At 37.1% G+C, this 16,212-nt stretch overlaps 1 protein-coding gene across 1 annotated transcript in view; it reads right to left on the reverse strand.

Annotated features, from left to right (window-relative positions):
• Positions 1 to 16,212, reverse strand: part of PRKCA (protein kinase C alpha) — a 484,269-nt gene that overhangs the window by 18,267 nt on the left and 449,790 nt on the right. Inside the window, exon 14 of the mRNA XM_072645482.1 lies at positions 11,562 to 11,642. Within this exon, the coding sequence (XP_072501583.1) occupies positions 11,562 to 11,642 (81 nt within the window). The remainder of the gene's footprint in view (positions 1 to 11,561; positions 11,643 to 16,212) is intronic.

A 16,212-nucleotide genomic window follows, 5' to 3' on the forward strand; every position in this document is an offset into this window, starting at 1 on the left:
GACATCTTGAGTCTAAACCCTCTTAAAACTGAACTGATTATCAATTTCCCCCAAGCCCTTCCTTCTAATGAATGTTCATATTGTTGTTGAGGGTACCACTATTCTACTCTCCTATGCTTGCAACTTCAAAATTTTCAATTCCTCATTTGCCTTTACCCTGCATATCTAATCAGTTGCCAGATCTTGCAGTTTCTACCTCTATAACACCTCTCACATCTGATCTATGTTTTCTACTCTCAAGCCACCACTTTAGTTCTAGACATCATCACCTGTAGACTAATTATTGCAATGGCTGCCTAACTGGTCTCCCTGCCTCAAATCTTTCCCCGTTCCTCCCTAGTCCATCCTTCACACTGCAGCAAAAATGATTTTTAAGTGTAGATTTGACCCTATCATCTCCCTGTTCAATAAACTCCTGTGGTTCCCTCTTGCCTTTAGGATAATGTCATAACTTGGCACTAGCCTTTCTTTCTAGCCTCATTATACATTAGGCCCCTTCTTGTACTCTGTGGTCCAGTCGAACAGAAGTTCTGTTTGTTCCTAATATATGGTCAACTATCTCTTGCCTCTGTCTTTGTCTTTGCCCTGACCATACCCCATTTCTAGAATCCAACCTCTCCTCAACTCTGCCTCCCAGAATCCCCAAGTGCCTTTAAGACACAGCTCAGACACCATTTCCTATATGTTTTCCTTTGCTCTTCCCAAGGCTAGCATTTCCTCTCATTAACTACCTGACATTTATTTTTACTTATTCTGTATGTGTACGACCAATGTTGTTTCAGAAAGCAGAGAGAAGCACTGGAGTATAAAACCAGTTTAAAGAAAACTTGGCAAAATATTTAACTAGGTAAAATCACCCCAAAGACATTCAAGGATGAAAATGGAAGGAGGATAGCTACAGAAGAAAAATGACAAAGATTTGCAAAAATAAGTTTATAAACTTGTTTTTCCATCAAAGACAGCGAAAAGACCATACTTGGATCATAACATCAGTCCCTGAGATGCTCATAGAAGGTTAAAAAAAAGGCACTAAAGACAACAAAACAGGACAAGCAGCTGGATTAAATGAAGAATATTTAGAGGAAAACTGTGCTGGAGGCAGCATAATTGTGAAGGCATTGATGCAAAGGGTACGCGAGAATATTCCCTTATGTCAAGGAATAAGAGAAGATACTTAAGATGTGGAAAAAGAATCTCAGACCTTATTAATACTGACAGTGACTGAAAAAACATCAGTAATTACCAAACTATATGCCTCCTCTTTTATTTGTACAAAATCTTCATGAGTCTTCTATAGACCAATTGAAGGCATCCTTGATTAAGTCATTAATAGGGAACATGTGGACTTTTGCAAATAACATTTAATAATTACTATTTTATCATTAATGGAAAGATATAGAGGATATAAGATCCCATTTTCTTCATTTTTTTGCTTACAAAAAACCTCATTTCATTTTCAGAACAAAATGCCATCTTACAGACTCTTTTACAGCAATGTATCTCTTATTCCTACAATCAAAATCATTCAAGATTCCTTGGAAGATGTAAATATAGAAATAACCCTCTCCCTACAATGATAAACATGAGACAAGGCATAGATCAGGACGATGCACACTGGCTCAACGTGTTCACCTCTGTGATAGAGGAGATTATACTGAGTTCAAGTCCCAGAAGGATTATTTGTGGACATTGAGGTCCTCCAGATGCTTGTGGATGGCATTGTGCTGGTTATATCAAACCCCAGAATACTACAGAGCCTCATGGAAGAGATCTGTCACCACTCATTCATCTACAGGAGAAATATCAAGTGGAAGAATGTCTTTTGCTCAGATTTCTACACACATTTAAATGGATTCCCTATATAACTTGTCCATTCACATACACATACACATACACACACACACACACACACACACACACACACACACACACACACACACACACACACACACACACACACACACACACACACACACACACACACACACACACACACACACACACACACACACACACACACACTGGAAGAGACAGTAGGGACGGACAGTGAGTAAGGTCCAAAACAGAACTGGAGGAGAATGGGCAAAGTTCCATGAATGATCCCCAAACTTCCCATGAAGCAAAGGCCTTTTTATCAATGCTAAAACTTTTGCTTGTGCTAATAGGCAATGAAACATGGAATACAAATGCCTCCAAAGAATTCATAATGAGCATCATAGAGAAAGCAATGGAAAGTCACATAGTGAATATGAAAAAAGTTTCAGCATATAACCAATAAAAAACTCTAAAGTAGAAAAGGAGTGAAAGACATCACAAGGAATCCTATGACAGGAAGAGAAGATGGGCAGGTAGTTTGTTACAGAATTCCACCAGTATTCTTGTTTCAGGAGAAACTTAGAAAGGCCTTCAGTCTATTGGATGGGCCCCTGTAGTGAACTTCTGGGAAGACAAGGATGAAGGTCACATGGGGTGGAAGGAGATGGATGGGTTGAGATCTGCTTTGTTAGAGGAAATAAATCAAGGAGATTACAGATCCATTTGAGTATTAGGGGCAGTTAGATGGCCAGTGGATAGAAGGCTGGACTTAAGAATAAGGAAGACCTGAGTTTGACTCCTACCTCAGATATTTACTAGTGATGTGATCCTGGATGAATCAATTAACCTCTCAGTCTCAATTTCCTCACTTGTAAAACGGGAGTAAAAATTGTGACTACCTCACAGAGTGGTAGTGAGAAACAAATAAGATTACATACCTTAAGCACATTATAAACCTTAAAAGCTATATAAACACTAGCTGTTATTGTTGTTAAACATGGTTGTCTCTCCCAGTAGAATGGAAGCTCCAAAGAACAGTTCAGAGCCTAGCACAGTGTCTGGCACATAGTGGGTGCTTAAAAAGTCTCAGATGATAATACTATGTCACAGGGTAAAACAAGGTGGCCTGTTTACAAATTTAGTTTATCATCATCCTCATCATCTTCAAGATCCTTATTATCAATATCAGCAGCATCATCATCACTAACAGAGCTGATACCCGAGTCTTGGAGGTTGCCACTCTGCCCCTACTTTGATGTGAGTATTAATCCTTCATCTTGCAGCAGCGTCCACCTTCCACCTGCCTTCAATTAGCTGCCTCCTATGGCCCCTGCTGGTGCTGCCATGCAGCAGGAGTTGTCAGGCATGGAGCTGGTTCACTTTACAGTTCCCTCTTCTGGCACAGGAACTTCAACATTTGCTGGGTAACTTCTGGTCCCACTGTGGTCAGACTGGCTACACCTCAGGCTCAGGAACACTAGCAGCTAACTGGTGGCCAAGTGCTTCCAGGTGGTTCAATGGCAGAGGCGGTATGGATTGGGAGGTAGGGATGGAAAATACTCACAACTACTGCTACCACCAACATGTAACAATCAACTCTACTTTGAGAGAGACATAATTAAAGAGAAAACTCAAGAAAAACCTCAGTGAGGATTCACTTGTCAGATGAAGTGATTATGTCCTTGTGCTCTCATAGGCAGGGGCTAAGAAAAAAGGGAAGCTTGGAACAAATATTGACCAAAAGAGACCCGTTAGTTCAATAATCATGACAATATTTAAGATAATAATAGTTAACATTTGTTTAGTGCTTTAAGATTTGCAAAGCACTTTACATATATTTTCTTATTTGAAGTACAACAATCCTGTGAGGTAATTACTAATATTATTCCCATTTTACAGAGAAGTACGCTAAGGCTCGGAGATGCTAAGTGAATTCTGTAGGGTTAGCCAGCTAGTAAAAATCTGTGGAAGATTTGAAATCTGATCTTCCTAACACCGAATCCAACACACTATCTACTCTTAGGATGACAAATCCTATGTAACCCTAAAGAAGCACATTTTAAATATTCCTTAAAAATTCTTATAGTGGAAGAAGCTTAGAGAAAGATGATGTGAGAGTGACTGAAAAAAAAGAGACTGACAATTTGGGTATGACATCATTGTAGTACTTTTCTGATAAAGAAAGATTTAATTCATTTGTTAAAGGATCCTTGGCCTTTTCTTTTTTCTAGTCAAACACTATTACTTGTTAGTTTATGCAACAATGAGCTTGCTTCCCAGGGGTCTAAGGCTTTAAATATACAAGCTGTACCACAGAGAAGAACTGGAATTATTTATGTTTTCATGTTCAGCAGAACCATTGAAGGATAAAGTAATGCATGATTCATATGGTCAAATGTATTCCCCAAATTCTGTAACAGAGGAAGCAAAGATTACTTTGGTGCATTCTCTCCATAACTGATATCCTGACACAAGACTTAGGTGGTGTCAGTTTTTCCCTATTTGTAAAAACATCCTTTTATATTAGGGATTCATTCTGAGACAAACATCTCTACTAAAAAAGTAGAAAGAAGATGAAGGAAATGAACCTTGTGACCCAGTTATGCCTTACAAAGCCAAGTCTTATCATGGAGAAACAACCTTCTATAAATACATTAGCACACAGCAGGTCTTCCATAAGGCACTTATATAGAAAAGTGCAAGACAAAGGAAGTAAAGGACAAGTGATCAGAGGATGAAGACAAGGTCAAAAAGAGGACTTTTCATCCATTAGTAAAGATCTATGCTAGGCCACCATTCATTTCTCTTTTCCTCTTGCCAATTTTAGCCAAGCTGGCATTAACTCTCTAGGGTTCTTCCAAAATCTTCCTACTGCTAAAGGTCAACACTTATGATACTATTATGCAGTTACCAGGAGAGCACAAAGGCACAACAGACCATCCCTACCCTGGCAGATATGTGAAGAAAAGTTAATGGTTAAGCAGTGGCATCCTTGGGAAGATGTTGTTTAGAATGCTGCAAAAGAGGTACTTCTCTTTTTACTAATGAGGAAGAAAACCTTAGGACTCTTAAAGAGAAGTTACAATAAATTATTAAGGACAATAAACTAGGAAGCCCTTTATTTAAGCTACATTAAACTTCTGCCCATTCTCAAAGACCTGTACTTATCTCGAAAGCAAGTGTACATGGGTGAAGCCTAGAAGTGTTACATGACTCAGAGCTGAGGGGACCTGGTGCTTTGAGATGACAAAGCAATGCTCTCCATTCTTGTGAAGAGAATGGAAAGGAACACAAAAACCCCAATGAGGGAGAAACTGAATGGAGCCCTAGAGGCTGGGTAGAAGGTCCACATGTACATCCTCACTTTGCCACTTACGAGCTGTGTGGCTTCGGCAATTCACTGGATTTCTCTGAACTTCAAGTTCTACATTTATACCTACCTTAAAGGTTTATTGTAAAGATTAAATGAGATTTCATGCATATATACACACTCACATGTGTGCATGTATGTGAGCATGTGTGCGTGACAGAATAGTGTCTAGTATTTCAATGGACCTCAAAGTATAGTTCTCAAAGGTAAACACAATTTTCTGATAAGATCTGACCATTAATTCAATCAACAAGCATATCTTAACACCTACAATGTTCTAGGCACTATGCTAAGTATAGAAGATAAAAAGACAAAAATGAAACATCCTACTCTGAAGGAATTTACATTCTATTGGAATACATATCAACAAGTAACTATAAAACATATATGAAGTGATTTCAGTAATGTGGGCATGAGCAACTGGGGGATTGGGATATGATACTTACCACAGGACAGAGCACTTGAGCTGAGCTTTTAAGGAAGTTAGAGTTTTTGTGAAGTTTAAAGTTCCAACAGAGTTACTAAAGAAGACATGGAAGATAGCTTGTATAAAGATGTGGTGATAGGAAACAGAACATTGTGTGTGAGGAAGAGCATGAAGGCCAGTGTGGCTGGACAGTAGAGTCTAGTGGTTAGGAGACTAATGTGTAATAAGCCTGAACATGTAGGGTGGAGCCAAACTGTGAGGGCTCTAACAGAAGAGTTTGTATACGATCTCACAGGCAACAGGGAGCCACTGGAGTTTGTGTTTAGGTATTGGTGAAAGATAAAGTGAAGAGGGGAGAGACTAGAAATAAGGAGACTTCTATTGCATTAGGCTAGGTGAGAGGTGATGAGGGTCTGAACTAGGGCGGTAGCATTATAAATCAACAAACATCTATTAAACACCTAGTATGCTCCACACATTTTGCTAAGCTCTGGGGCTACAAAGAAAGGCAAAAAATAGTCCCTGTACTCAAAGACCTTATGGTCTAATGGGGGGACAACATGAAAACAACTATGTGCTAACATAATATATAAAGTATAATTGGGGATAATTTGAGAGGGAAGCCACTAAGATTGAGGATTGGGAAAGGCTTCCTGTAGAAGACGGGACTTTAGCTGAGACTTGAAGTAAGCCCAGAAAGGCAGGGGTTAGACATGAGGAGGGAGAGAGTTCTGGGAATGGGGTACAGCCAGTCAAAATGCTTGAACTCAGAAGATGGAGACTCTTGTGTGAGGAACAGTAAGGAACCCAGTGTCATCAGATTGCATATGGAGAGAGGGAAGGGAATAAGGTGGAAGCCTGGAAAGGTAGGATGCAGCCAGGTTATGAAGGGCATTGTGAGTGAAAAGAAATAATAAGCATAATAGCCAGCCCTTCTATAACCCTTTAATGTTCGCAAAGAGCTTCCTATATGTTGTCTCACTTGATATTCCTAACAACCTTGAAGCAATTGCTATTACTATTCCCATTTAACAGATGAGGCAGAGAATGGTTAAGTGATTTCCTGAGTACATATGACTAGTAAATATATGAGGTCAAATTTGAACTCAAGTTTTCATGTTCCCAAGTCCATCACTTTATTCAGTAGTTTGCCTAGCTGTTCAGAAACAAATATGAAAGGGGCAATTAGGTGGTGTGGTGATTAAAGCACTGGCCCTCGAGTCAGGAGGACCTGGGTTCAAATCCAGTCTCAGACACTTACTAGCTATGTGACCACTTAACACCAATTTGCCTAAGAAAAAAAGGAAACAAATGAGAAAGATTCTGAAGATAAAATTAAGATGTTTTGGCAACTGATTGAAGATGAGGGAGTGAAGAGTCAAGGCTGTAAACCCTGAGTGACTCAAAGGATGCTAGTTTAATCAACGGTGAGTTTGGAGAAAAAAGATAATCAATAATGAACAATAAAGAGTTAAATGAAATAATAATAAAAGTTAATATCCATATGGCACTTTGATATACTATTTTGAGTCTCACAACAATCCTGGGAGGTAGGTGCTATTATTATCCCCATTTTATAGATGAGGAAACAGAAACTGAGAGAGGCCAAGTGAATTGCCCAGAATGAACACAGTCTCTTTCACTCCAAGGCTAGCTGTCTAGAATCTACTACTCCAAGATCCTAAACTGTATTTAATATAATTTAATAACTGTATTTTAATATAGTCTATTTCCTTTGTAATCTTATGTATTTTATACTATGTATTTAAAAACATTATTCTGCACAGAGGCAGGACTCTGTTGCTTTGCCCATACTTGGATCTTGTTCCCAGTTCTGAGTGTCAGTCCCAGGGTGAGAAATGCATTAGTAAAGCAGAGCTTGCAGTAGCAGTGGAGAGGGGACTCTCCTCATAGTTCCAAGGCAGAAAAAAGTACTTGTGGTCACTCACAGACCCAAGTATAACAGGAGAAAAGTAAACATCTCTCCTTAGATCATACCACCTTGGAAAACCTGAAAATTTACAGGTCCCTAGAAGTATCTTTGAAAACAGCTGAACAAAGACCAGTATTAGGGTAGTTAGAGGGAATATATCTATATATCTATATACATAAATATATGCAGGTGTCTATGGGTATGTACATATGTTTATATTAGATATGTGTAGGTATGTATATGTACATGGGCATATGTGTGTGTGTACACACACACAGATAGAGGGCACAGGATGATTTGAATATGAAGGGAGAATACCTAAGAAAATAAAATTTGCTGTGTAATGGAATGTAGTAGGAGTAAGAGAAAAGGAGAGATAGAATGTAGAAAATGATCTCACATCAAAGAGAGAAGAAAGAACTTTTACAATGGAGAAGAAGAGGGGGGAGATGAAAGGAAATAAAAGAGCCCTACTCTTATGGTATTTGGCTTAAGGAGGGAATAACACACACTCAATTGGATAGGGAAATCTATTTTACTCTGCAAGAAGGCAAGGGGGAAGTGGATAGGAGAGGGAAGATAATAGAAGGGACACAAAATTGGGGAAAGGGATAATCAGAAGCAAATACTATTGTGAGAGGACAGGTCAAGGGAGAGAATGGAACAGAAGAAGGACAGGGCAGGACAGGGGGAAATGTGGTTAGTCTTTTTCAACATAACTATTATGGAAATGATTTGCATTGTTACACATGTATGACCTATATTGAATTGCTTATTTTCTCAATGAGGGTGGGTGAAGAGGGAGGGAGAGATTATGGAACTCAAAGCTTTAAGAATGAATGTTAAAAACTGTTTTAGCATGCAACTGGAAATTAAGCTATACAGGCAATGGAGAATAGAAATCTATTTTGCCCTACAAGAAAATAGAAGGGAAAGGGGATGGAAGAAGGGTGGGTAATAGAAGGGAGGACAGACTGGAGGAAGGGGTGGATGGGGTGCATGCTGTCCTGGGGTGGGGGATAGGGAGAGATGGGGAGAAAATTCTGAATTCAAATTCTTGTGGAAGTGAATGTTAAGAATTGAAAATAAATAAATTATATATTTAAAGAAAAAGAAAACAGCTGAAGAGAACTCTCAGTGCTGGGGATAGTGTGCCCTCCACCCTAGAAGCAGAGCCCTATTTTAACAAACAGTTCAAAGTTAAGTAATAGGCTGGAAAATGAGCAAACAATGAAAGGAAAAAAACCATCTAATTATAGAAAGTTATGGTGACAAGGAAGATCAAAACACTCTCAGAAGAAGACAACTACGTCAAAGCTCCTACATCCAAAGACTCCAAGAAAAATATGAATTGGTTTCAAGCCATGGAAGATCTCAAAAAGGATTTTGAAAATCATGTAAGAGAGGTAAAGGATAAACTGGGAAGAAAAATGAGAGTGATGCCTAAAAATCATAAGAATGGAGTTAACAGCTTGATAAAGGAGACAAAAAAAATTGAAGAAATTTTAAATTAAATTTAATTTAATAATTAAATCTTTAAAAACAGAGTAGGTCAAATGTCAAAAGAGATACAAAAAGCCAATGAGGAGAATAATGCCATAAATATCAAAATCAGTCAAATGTGAAAGGAGGTCAAAAGCTCAATGAAGAAAATAATTCCTTAAAAATTATAACAGAGTACATGGAAACTAATGACTTCATGAGAAATTCAGAAACAATAAAACAAAACCAAAAGAATAAAAAAACTAGAAGAGAATCTAAAATGTCTCTTTGGAAAAACAACAAACCTGGACAATAGATCCAGGAGGGGTAATTTTAAGATTATTGGACTACCTGAAAGCCATGATCAAAAAAGAACCTAGACAATATCTTTCAAGAAATTATTTTTAAAAAACTGTTCTGATATTCTGAAACCAGAGGATAAAATGGAAACTGAAAGAATCCACTGATCACCTCTTAAAAGAGATCTCAAAATGAAAATTGCTAGGAATATTATAGCCAAAAGCCAGAGTTTCCAGGTTAAATAGAAAGTATTGCAAGCAGCCAAAAAGAAACAATTCAAGTATCATGGAGCCACAATCAGGATAACACAAGAGTTAGCAGGTCCTACCTTAAACGATCAGAAGGCTTTAAATGTGTTTTTTGGGAGAGCAAAGGAGTTAGGTTTAAAACCAAGAATCACCTACCAAGCAAAACTGAGTATAATTCTTCAGGGAAAAAAATGGATATTCAATGAAATAGAGGACTTTCAAGCATTCTTGATGGAAAGACCAGAGCTGAATAGAAAATCTGACTGTCAAATACAAGACTCAAGAGAAGCATAAAAAGGTAAATAAAAAGGGAAATCATAAAGGATTTAATAAAGTTAAATTGTTTACATTCCTACATGCAAAGATGTTATTTGTAACTCATAAAACTCCTGTCATTATTAGAGTACTTAGGAGTATATATAGACAGAGGGCATAGGTGTGAGCTGAATAGGAAGGGATGAGAGAGGAACGTACTGGGAGAAAGAGAAAGGGAGTGGTAGAACGGGGTAAATTATCTCACATAAAAGAGGGAAGATTGGAGGAAGGGGTAGTTAGGAGTAAAACACTTATGAGGAGGGACAGGGTGAAAGGAGAGAAAGAATAGAATAAACAAAGGTGGAAGGAATAGGATGCAGGGAAATAATTAACAATAGTAATTGAAAAAAAATTTGAAGCAAGCTTTTCTGATAAACACCTCATTTCTCAAACATAAAGAGAATTGAGTCAAATTTATAAAAAGGAGAGCCATTTCCCAATTAATAAATGATCAAAAGATATAATCAGTTTTCAAATGAAGTAACCAAAGCTATCCATAGCCATATGAAAAAAATATTGTAACTCACTATAGACTGGAAAAATGCAAGTTGAAAAAATTCTGAGGTACCTCCTCATACCTATTAGATTGCCTAATAGGATAGAAAAGGTAAATGACAAATGTTGGAGGGTACACGGGAAAAATGAGACATTAATGCGCTATTGGTGAAATCGTGAACTGAATCAAACATTTTGTAGGGTGATTTGGAAGTATTCTCAAAGGGCTATAAAACCACTCATACCTTTTGACCTAGCAATACCACTACTAGGTCTGTATCTCAAAAGAGATAAAAACAAAAAAGGAAAAGAATAAATATGTACAAAAATATTTATAGCAGCTCTTTTCTAGGGGTAAAGAATTAGAAATTGAGGGGATGTCCATCAACTAGGGAATGGCTGAACAAGTTATGGTATATGATTATGATGGAATACTATTATACTATAAGAAATGATGAGCAGGAGGCTCTCAGAAAAACTTGGAAAGATTTGCATGGGCTGATGCTAAGTGAAATGTACTGTGGACAGAGTAACAGCAATATTGTAAGATGATCAGCAATATAATAATCCAAGACAACTCTGAAGGACTTATAATAAAAAATGCTATTCATTCCCGTGGAAAGAAGTGATGGTATCTGAATACAGATTGATGCATACTTTTTAAACTTTATTTTTCTGGAGTTCTTTTGGTCTATATTTTCTTTCACAACATGACTGTTATGGATGTGTTTTGCATGACTACATATGTATAACCTCTATTGAACTGCTTGCCTTCTCAGTGAAGGGTGGGGTGGGGTGGGAGAAAAAGGAGAGAATTTGGAACTCAGAGTTTTAAAAACAAATGTTAAAATTGTTTTTACATGTGAATGGGGAAAAATAAAATACTAAAAAAAACCCCACATTATTTTGAGAAAGGATTCATAAGCTTCACCAGACTGCTCAAGGGTACATGACAAAAAAAGGGTGAAGAACCCCTGCACCATTCTATGCTACCTCTATTTCATCTTTAGTAAAGGGCATTTCTGCTTTTAAAAAGAGATCATCTAAGTCAGATTCTTCTTAATCTCAATCCAGAGTAGCTAGGTATGAAGTCATGTAATTGTTCATAGTGCAGAAATAATTTTTTTACACTAGCACATTACAGAAATTCAGTGTCATAATATAACGAATCATTACCTGTCCAGCTAACATTTCATATAACAGAACACCATAGGCCCACCAGTCCACAGATTTTCCATACGGTTGATAAGCAATGATCTGTGTGGAGACAAATTGGTACATTTAGTTGTTAATCAGTAACTTGTACAGAAAACCATTTCAGCATGCACATGTTTGAGGTGTAACCTATAATGTCATGAGATTGATTCTCTCTGAGTGACACTTGGCTTTTTCCAAAAATCAAACATATCCTCAAAGCAGTGGGGGGAGGAGGAAGTGAAGGAGGTGGAGCAAGAAAGAAAGAGAGAGACAGAGGGAGGGAGAGAGAGAGAGAGAGAGAGGGAACTTGAAAGAGAAACACTAGAGAAAGTATCAGAAAGAAAAGACAGAAGGGAGTAGCGGAGACAGACAGGCAGAGAGAGGCACACTTGAGAATCATAAAGAGAGAAGGGGGGAGTTGGGGGGAAAAGACAAAGAAAAACAGACAGACAGACAGACAGAGAGACTGAGAGGGAAAGAGAGAGAGAGAGAAAGAGAGAGAGATAGAGAGAGAAGGAGAGAGAGAAAAGAAATTTGCCAATGAATGATGGCAATATATCAAGAAGGGACCCAGCAATCACAACATGATGGGCATAAAAGTGCAATCTCCCAAAATAACTGCTTTGATATTAAGGGTGACAATCAAGTAAATAAGTTGTGAGGTGCTTATGTAAAAACAAAACAAAACAGAAAGCAGGGGATTCAGTCTACACAAAGAGAAAAATAATACTGTCAGTGTCAACAAACACATCCATTGTGTTATTTTTCAAAAGTAGTTCCTTGAGTTATTCTTACCAAGTATAATTTTTATATATTTTATTTTCCCCTAATTACATGTACAAATAATTTTTAATCTTAGCAAGTACTTAACTTTCTAATATTCCCCAAATGTCTAGCAGACGAATTCAAGAAGTGTTACCATAATTATACAACTTTCTGTATGCCTAGTCCATGTCTATTTAAATAAAGTGATTCATGATATTTCTGTGTAGAATTTATGGAGAAATGAAGTAATGAATACCTGACCAGATAAATGTAAGAAGAAAAAAAGAGGCTAAATTTCAGGTTCTATTGTTAGCTTAACCTGTATTTTATTAAGAAAAAATTGACAAGCACAGAAACCAACAAGGAAAAAGAGGTCCACTTCTTGTGACAGAACACCAGATTTTACCCTCAACAACCTATGAACCAAATTTGATTCTAACCTGAAACACTCACCTCTTTCTTTGTAACATCCCACTATAAATCAGGTCCCACACTTTCCTGCTCTACTAGAAAGACTATGCAGGATAAGACATTATTACACTCATTTAGAAGTGCTTTTCTTTGTCATTGGTAAATTTGCAATAAGAGTGTGGAAAATAAGCTTATGAAAATGGAACTTCATGAAGAGACTAATGGCAGTGAAATTCATTATTCCTTGCTAATAGGACTGATTTCTTTGTTTTGGGTTGTTCTCTTGATGGTCAGCACACAATAGCACTCAGTGTTTCATGAATTTAACATATTTTAAAAAATAAAATGTGTTTTATTAAGTAAAGTATTGTTCACCTCATTGAAAAGAGTTACTGTAGGATTGCACCTGTAAGAATGAAACAAAACATTCTAAAACCTGACAGGTAATGAGGATGTTGAATAGTAAATGTGGTGTATAATTTCCATTGGTAAAATGGATTTCTAAGGGTGTCCTTAGGAAGAAGTAGATGATGTCATACAGTTCAGTGTGAAAAAGGTTTCTGCTTATGAAAAAACAAGGGTTAGTGTTACTGTAGCAACATTTTAAAAAGAAAACATATTCTTTTATTCCATGTTTAGCTGTTATAAATATATAGATTTAACTAACCAAAGCTCACTACAAAGAAAAAACTAATCAGTCCATTAAGAAACACTGAAGCACTTACTATGTGGCAAGCACTGTTCTAAGCACTGGGGATAGAAAGAAAGGTAAAAACAGTTTCTGTCCTCAAGAAGCTTACATTTTAATGGGGCGAGTGTACAAAATACAAAAAAGTATACATGGGATATATGTATGTTACTTTCCATTTACTATATGTATGAACACCGTATATATTATCATACAGACTATAAATAATAAATAGAAATAATAGAGGAAAGGCATTGGTGGGAGGATGGAAGCCTCCTATAGAAAGTGGAGTTTATGCTGAATCTTGAAGGAAGCCAGGAGGTGGAGGGAGAGGTAAGGAAAGCTTTCTAGGTGTGGGGGTCTGCCAGTGAAAAGGTCCAGAGCTGGAACGTGGTTATTATGTGCAAGGAATGACAGGAAGAACAGTACACAGTTTCTTTCACAACATGACTAATATGGAAATATGTTTTGCATGACTGCACATGTATAACTTTAATCAAACTGCTTGCTTTCTCAGCAATGGGGAGGTAAGGAAGGGTGGGAGAGAATTTGGAACTCAAAATTGTAAAAAAAAAAAAAGGTTAAAATTGGTTTTACATAAAATTGGTAAAAAGTAAAATATTAAAATTTTAAAAAGGATACTACACTGAAGGGAACGTAAAGGGCCAAGGTAAGAAAGGTTCTAAATGTCACATAGAATTTTATATTTGATCCTGCACTCTAACTACATTCCAGAGTTTCACTCAAGTATAAGAGAGTAGAAATACACAAACTATTAAAGTTTTAGTTAAGATGAATGTCCATTTGGATCTTTCCACATATAAAAACAAAATCCTCCAATGTATTTCATCGCATCCAAATGTTTTCTACTCTTTTTCACATTAGTACATTTTTATACTCTGTCAACTGCTTTATCAAGTATGATTCTTTTAAAAAAAATACACCTTTCCATTAATATATTCTTGTTAAGAACCCCATTCCATCAAACTGTGATTATACCTATGAGAAATCTTTACCTCTTTGCTTGTTAAGAATAAACTTATTCCCTATGCTCACCTAGAAAACAGATAAGGATCCCTTTCTTAATGGCAGGTAACAGTTCAATTGAACTTCTCATTGTGATGCGTGACAGTAATTGATAGGTAAAGTTATTTTTTGATAGATGAATTGATTTAGTGCAAGAGTTCCCAAACTTGGTTCTGTGAACTTATTTTTTAAATGTTAATAACTGGATTTCAACCTAATTGGTAAGATCTGTGAATGAAAGGAACCTTATTTAAAACCGAACAGTACTAAGACCATCTCAGGAATCAAAACAACCTGCCCAGGTTATGGGAATTCTGAATTCTGGAAAACTTCAAAACTTTGGGGATTCTGCTTTTATATCTGGGTCAGAACTTCCACAGATTTGGAAAGTCATGAGTACATGAGTTTGTTTTTCTTCCTAATTCAATATGCTTATTATATGTGTGCTCTTCATCTTTCCGCGTATACCACTAACTAATATCCCATTCTGTCCCCTTTCCCATCTCTAAGATCTAGACAAGCAATGTTACCTGTCAGAGGCTTGTTTTCCTTAGCAACAGCTTTTATCAGCCCAACAAAATATGCTGGTTTAGTCACTAAAACAAGATTGGGGCGTATCTGGCAATTACAGCGTAGTGCCCTCAGGAATAATAACAGGATGTGATTTGGAATTTAACAAGAGTGTCTCTTTTCAGAGAAATTCAAAATCTTTCACCTTTGGCTTATTAAATATGGTACTCTTGGGCACTGGTTGAAATGAGAAGTCTCAAAGAGCTTTAAATTACAGTGTTTAAGATTCAAATTTGCCATAGAAAACTCATTAATATATACCTCTATTTAACTTGACTCTACTGTGGGGCAGGAAACCATTTTAAGAAGCTCACCTTACTCAAATCAACAGAAAGGCAAACACACACGGATAACTGAAGATGTTTGTTATAAGGTCCATTTGGAGTTGCCTAGACAAACTAAATTCCACTGTCATTCACACAGCTCATTCTGATTCCTTGCTATCTCTGAAACAGTGAATTCATTTTTGCCTAATGTGTAAATTAAGGGGATTAGATAGTCACTGATTCTTTTTCCCCAGAAATCTTGTATGCATTAAGACTAGAAGCTCAGAGTGTGAGGCAGCTGCATTGCTCCTTAAGGACTTCCAGAAAGGTTTGCTCAGGGATTTTATTAAATTAGAATTTGTTATCATACCTAGAGACTGACCAAGAATTGAGAGAAAATCTTCTTAAGAAACCTCGTATGAGGAGCTGGGATGGACATTTAATTTCCTATAAAGGACAAACTTGAAGGGAATTAGAAAGGGAAGGATAAATATGGAGCAGGACTGGATGGGGTAGATGGAGCCAGAGACAGAGAAGTAGAGCTACAGAGAAAGAGGAAGAGGAGGCACAGAAATAAGGGAAGGATGGAAGACTAATGGACAGTGATGACAGAGAGATGGCTTACTTCCCTGTGGCATGTCAACTTCAAAGAAAAAAATCTATAGAACAGCTTCCATTCAATAAAGAATGCTTGTATTGCCATGGAGATGAGAGATGATTTAGCATACACTAGTAGTTTCAACTCTGCAATTTTCTTGTTATCTTGTGCTGACAATATTAGCATTCATAGCTTCAATCTATGCATGTGTGTGTGTGTGTGTGCGTGCGCATGTGCACTTGTGTTTTTAGCCATTTGGCCATTTTATTAGTGTTAGCTTAGTTAAAACTAGATATTCTAATGCCG

This window comes from Notamacropus eugenii, chromosome 2 (assembly GCF_028372415.1).
Source record: "Notamacropus eugenii isolate mMacEug1 chromosome 2, mMacEug1.pri_v2, whole genome shotgun sequence".
NCBI classification, from domain to species: Eukaryota; Metazoa; Chordata; class Mammalia; order Diprotodontia; family Macropodidae; genus Notamacropus; species Notamacropus eugenii.